General features: G+C 33.4%; 1 protein-coding gene across 2 annotated transcripts; it reads left to right on the forward strand.

The window, feature by feature from the left end:
• Positions 1-508: 508 nt before the first annotated feature.
• Positions 509-5,028, forward strand: LOC132300305 (metacaspase-1-like). Of its 2 annotated transcripts, none has more exons than XM_059797329.1 (5): positions 509-1,012; positions 2,539-2,869; positions 3,450-3,570; positions 4,161-4,349; positions 4,727-5,028. In XM_059797329.1, the coding sequence occupies exons 1-5, from the start codon at positions 586-588 to the stop codon at positions 4,784-4,786; spliced, it is 1,128 nt and encodes a 375-aa protein (XP_059653312.1). In that variant the 5' UTR covers positions 509-585; the 3' UTR covers positions 4,787-5,028. The 2 variants fall into 2 exon arrangements, with proteins under 2 accessions (XP_059653312.1, XP_059653313.1); XM_059797330.1 differs by having other exon boundaries at positions 3,459-3,570.
• The last annotated feature ends 986 nt before the right edge of the window (positions 5,029-6,014 follow it).

A 6,014-nucleotide genomic window follows, 5' to 3' on the forward strand; every position in this document is an offset into this window, starting at 1 on the left:
TGAAATAGGATTTCAATATGTCTTCGTACTCACAATTTTCAAAACGTATTTACGTACACTTCTCCCGAGAGATGTAAAACATGATGAGAAAACTTGATGATTTAAACTTCTAGATATGGACAGAATTCGAATTAAGCATGGAAGACAAGATGAGCCCACTACATAAAAGAGAGCATATCACATATATAGATAAAAAAATATGAAATGACAAATTCTTGCTTGTGGATCCAGCCATGAAAATAAATTATGAATGGCGGATATGGTGAAGCAAACAAATCTATGATCTGATTCCCTGAAATGGACTTGCTTTACCCCTTCTCTTTTATTTATTTATCATTGCTTTTATGACCTTTTTATTTATCAAATATGCTTAAAATGAATGTGAAACCAACATCCAAATCAAGTGGTATCTATCACTTACCGTCCATTGTACACATTTTTGAGCATCTAATTCTTCACACTTTATAAAGGTAGAATAAAGACTTAAAGAGCAAAGAAGGTATGTTGAGCGAATTGAACTAACGGATTACAATGGTTCATCCTGAAATTCTGCATTAAACAGGCAAAGTTCAGCTTTTCTTTGAAATGATGAAGGACAATGAAAAACAAAAGACGACAAGACTACATAAACCTGAAAGACATTGTCAATGGTTATATTCATCTCTGTCAATGGGAAGCACAAAATTCACATGCACTGAGTGCCTGAGACAGATAGTTGTGACACCGCAGGCAACATGGGTTCGCTGTGACTGCAAAGCCGTGTTTACAATTGGTTCGAATGGGCAGCTATGCCAACTCCATAATGGCGATTATCCGGTAGGAAGCCTCGCCATGCAACTGAAATTGAATAGTTTCAGTCAGGCACATCCAAGAAGGAGAGCACTTCTTTGCGGAGTGAGCTACAATAACCGGAAAATCAAGCTCAAGGGGACGATGAATGATGTGGGACGAATGCGGTCTCTTCTTGTGGATCAATTCAATTTTCCAAGTGATTCCATTTTTGTGCTTGCAGGTATTTATGACCATACAAATCTGCTCTAGCTCACACTCTACTTCTAAATCATCTACTGTAATTTAATTTCTAACTTTACATCATCAAAGTAAGCACATGATCACATCAACTTGTGCAAATGGGCTCGAAAGAGGGGAGTTGGGTTCTTTAGCTTTCGGCATAATGGGCCCCTCATAATTGGGTTGATGTTCCTAGACCATGAGGGGTCCTTGCGACATGGAAAGTTCTATGGTGAGCCTGAGATGTTGATCATCTAAGTCGTTTTAGATGGGGTGGGACTTGGGCGGGTTGGATAGCGGGTTAATTCCCGTTAGACCCAATATTTTAGTAATTTAACTTGTGTCAAGTCCAAGTCTCGAAAAATTCATTGCTATCTCTAATCACATCATATTGCATGGATTTCTTGGGTCTTTTGAATTTCTTCTAAACCATTCAAAATTTAGTACTATTAATAAATAAATATGACAAAAAATAAAATGTTAAATATATAACTACATACATGTGACAGGTCAAAGTTAGAGTAATGCCTATGATACGTACTATAAATCATATAATTTAACTTTATTTTACTTAAACATATAGCCTTAAAATATAAAAATTTAAAACTTTTCCTTAATTTCGGATTTCTTGGGTTGCTCGGATTAATTAAATATTTGTTTAAATTCCGCTCAAAATAAATTCAGGCTTCAAACTTTAAAATTAAGTCTCAACCCCAAGTTCGCAAGCACCTTGTTTATGCTCAAAAAATTTCTAGGCCCGAGTTGTTCAGGTTTGGCCCACCCAAGTCCTTTAATTTTAGATTTCTTGGTTGCTCGGATTAATAAAATATTTGTTTGAATTCCGCTCAAAATAACTTCAGGCTTCAAACTTTAAATTAAGTCTCGACCCCATGTTCTCAAGTACTTTGTTTGCTCTCACAAATTTTCTAGGCCCAAGTTGTTCAGGTTTGGCCCACCGAAGTCCTACCCCCAACATAATAGCATAGCATGCCGAATGGAACCAACAGGGCTTTTAGATTAGATCTAGGTTACACAGAGTGGGGGAGAGAGAGAGAGAGGGGGCGCCAAAGTGGGGACAGCAGTACGAAAATGACAAAAATTAAATTATACACAGTAAACACAAGAACGAAAGTACACGCCGAGCATGAGATCGACATCGGTTATAAAAAATTATGTGACTTAATATCAGATAATTATATATATATATATAATTTTTGCAACCCAAATACATTTGGTCAAAAGAAGGGGTGACAAAATTGGATCAGCATAGAATGATAATGAAATATAATGACAATTCTGCCTACCAATATATCAATATCCTGAGTGACACTTGTTACTGTCTGACAGTAACCAAGTCAGATTATATAAATTTAGAGTACCATTGGTACTTGTTAAAATCAATGATTGATTCCAGAATATCTTTGACTTCTATTTATAACTCATCAAACCAGAAACTAAAAAAGTACTTAATTTATATAATATACCTTTAATTAGTTTCTTGTTGTGACAATCAAAATAAAATTGCAGAGGATCTGAACTTTCCGAATCGCATTCCAACCAAGCAGAACGTGCAAAAGGGCTTGAAATGGCTTGTGGAGGACTGCCAGTCAGGCGACTCACTGGTCTTCTACTTCTCCGGACATGGCCTACGACAACCTGATTTCGATGGAGATGAGGTTGATGGATTCGACGAAACTCTCTGTCCTGTTGATTTTAAGACTGCCGGAATGATCCTCGACAATGAAATCAATAACACCATTGTTAAGCCTCTGAAGGAAGGTGTCACACTTCACGCCATCATCGATACTTGCCATAGCGGAACCATTCTTGATCTAGAGCATGTATACGACAGAAAGAAGTAAGTGCGTCCATCAAATTTTGAATCACATGCATTTTGTGTCATTTTATCCAACTTAGAATTAAATTAGTCCCTGTAATAAAATTAGCCCACCAAGCAATATGACAGGTCTACATGAGTTATGAACTACTTGGATTCACATATGCAAAAAATAATAATAATAATAATAAAATAAAAAAAAACAAACCATAGCTATATATTTTAATATGAAGGGATTATCGTGAGGCTTGACAGAACGATAAAGTTGCTTAATTATGATTTGGAGGTCAATTATTCTACATAGATAACAATCTCTCCGCATACGAAGGTAAAGCTGTCTACATCATATCTTCGTTGATAATATGATCTCTCCTCCTCAGACTGAGTGTTGTAGAGCTAATATATGTGTTTGCTTAAACTTTTTGAGAGGAATAAAAAACTTACATCCTCATGTGAAATGAAATGATCTTAAGTACATGGGATGTCAATCACCGCTCTACACTTTTTATATACTATAAAAACAATTATCATTCACTTTTGTATATGTTTATTTTAATTTTTTGACATTGTTTTTTTTTTTGGATGATTCTCTATTTTTGAGTTTCAAAAGTCGAAAGTGGGTGGATAACAAGCCTCCATCAGGTGCCAAGAAAAGTACCAGTGGTGGACATGCCATCTGTTTTAGTGCTTGTGAAGATCATCAATTGGCTGCGGATACAAATGTAAGGATTATATCTTTTCGACTTTCTCTTTCTTTGTTTATTTATTTTTATTTCAAAATAAGTAAATTTTAAAATCAATAAATCAAAATACTAAAATTATAATACTTTATCCTCCAATCTAATTCCAAACCAAATGCCTACCTTGATTATTTTTCATCTCACTAATTTTTAATACTCTTGTAAAAATGTACATATATTTTTTTTGCTTTTTGTTTTTTTATTTGGGTGAAAGTTACTTTTCAAATACACAGTTCAAGAACTCATATACAAATAAAATAAAAAATAAAAACACATACAGAGAAGGTGATATGAATAAGTATATATAAAGGCATGTAGACGCATAGGGATGTGACCCTACCCAATTATATGAACTTATATACCGACCTATATAATTGTATGTATATACATTTATACATTCTGTATATTCTCATCCTTATGTCTATATATCTACAAGTATGCTAATAGGTAATTTACAATTACTAGCCATTGCACATTTTAAAAGGTAATTTACAACGCACATAGCACACACCTTGTTGAATCACACATTGTAAATGCTACACCACTTTTTACAATGTGCGTTACACATTCAGGCTTTCTCTGGAAAGGAAATGGCTGGTGCCATGACTTTCAATTTTGTCAAAGCAATCAAGAGCCATCCCCAAATATCATATGGTGAGCTGCTCAATTATATGCATGAGGAAATCGAAGCAGCTCTCAGGAAAGCAGGATGTCTCAATAATAAGATCCTAAACAAAATGTTTCGCCGCAGGATGATACAGGTACGCTTTTTTCCTTGATCGCTAATATCAAATGAGGTACTACATGAAATGGAACAGGATTGATCCAAAATTTTATTTTATAGAATGTAACTTAACAAAAATATTTCAAAATGTTAAAGTGTATAGTCTTCAATCTTTAGAGTACAGTAAATGACAATCTATTATGTTGTGTTTAAGAGCATTGAATCAGTGCTTTAAAATTGAATTTGAAAGAAATTTAGTTCAAAATTTAAACTTAATTTTTTCCACTTCCTATTTCAAAGAGTCAAGACATACATACATGCATATAATATATATATATATATATTTCATACTATATTGGTATTCCAGAGAGTATCATGGTTAAATGATGTGATTTATTACATGGGATCATGCAGGAGCCTCAGTTGTCATCTTCAAAGGAATTCAATGTTGAGACAACAATATTCAAGTTGTAAAGATACGTACGTATGAGAATGGTCGCTTTAAATTATAGTGGAACGTATTTGCTCAAAATAAGTCTATTCCATTCAAGTTTTGCGCCAAGAATAAAAATAACATGTTCAATTAAGATTCAGTTTGATTCTAATGAAAGAACAATTTCAGTTCCTAAATTTTCGCGTGTGGGTACTGTAATAATGTAATCTCCAAAAAATGAATAATTTTAGGATATAATAATTATTATTATTGTTAATTGGAACTCATTAACGTTTCGTGGTGGTTTCAGGACGTTCGTTGACCAGCATATGACAATAATAACAAACTATTATCTAATGTTGTGATCCATGGTATAGAATTAATATTTTGAAATTAAAGAAAAATTAGTTCAAACTTTTAGCAGCTAATTTAGCATTTAGGTGATGACACCTCTAATTTTTGTTTTGTAAAAACAATGAGCTGTGCCTATTTTCTAGTGATTTTTATTATTATTATTATTATTTTTTTAAAAGGTTAAATTGTATTAAAAAAAAAAAAAATTCTCTTTTAAAGGGCCCATACCACCAAAAGTAACAAGTATAGATATAATAGGCCTTAAGCAAACATGAGCCTATAGGCTAAAAACAACTCCAAATTTGTGAGTTTTGCAGTGGAATAGGATGTGAAAGTTTGTATTAAAAATTACTTAGAGATATGGTGAATATATTTTACTTGCTCCTTTAACCAATTTTAACTTATTTTAATTTTATCGAAATAAAACTAAAATTAAACCCACAAATCAAAAATAAAGTGCAAGTAAAGTAAATAGAGTTTGAGAGAAAACGCTAGGATTTTTAGCAAGGAAACCTTAATTGGCAGAATAGACCAATTGTTGTGAGAAAAACCTCATGGATTGTGCAGTCCAGAACAAAACAATCCACTATGTTTGAAAAAAAATACATTGAACTTTAACTCAGGCTCACACCGTATCGTTCTACCAAAAATCAATCGCTGACAATTCTTGTGTAACGACCCGAACCCATAGGTCCGAACAGTTAACCGGGTCCTTAACCGAACTCGAGGTCAACTGAGGACAACACTGTTATTTCCTACATCGATACGAAAATGTATTTATTTATTTATTTTTCCTCAGTGCTTGAGTGCCCAAACATTTTGATGTCAAATGGACAACATATGAAACCTTTAATATGATCAAAACACTGTCCCAAGCCTGGGTTTGATATCATCCATTATAATTAAAATTTTATG

This window comes from Cornus florida, unplaced genomic scaffold (genome assembly GCF_030987335.1).
Source record: "Cornus florida cultivar Cherokee Brave unplaced genomic scaffold, ASM3098733v1 CherokeeBrave_3.0.0_Hap2_Chr03, whole genome shotgun sequence".
In the NCBI taxonomy this organism is placed as follows: Eukaryota; Viridiplantae; Streptophyta; class Magnoliopsida; order Cornales; family Cornaceae; genus Cornus; species Cornus florida.

What these genes read in the sequence shown, in the direction of transcription:
- LOC132300305 (XM_059797329.1), top strand. Translation starts at nt 586, where the DNA reads ATGATGAAGGACAATGAAAAACAAAAGACGACAAGACTACATAAACCT. An exon ending in AATTGGCTGCGGATACAAAT is followed by an intron (nt 3,571 to 4,160) that starts GTAAGGATTATA and finishes TTACACATTCAG; the next exon opens with GCTTTCTCTGGAAAGGAAAT. An exon ending in TTCGCCGCAGGATGATACAG is followed by an intron (nt 4,350 to 4,726) that starts GTACGCTTTTTT and finishes GGGATCATGCAG; the next exon opens with GAGCCTCAGTTGTCATCTTC.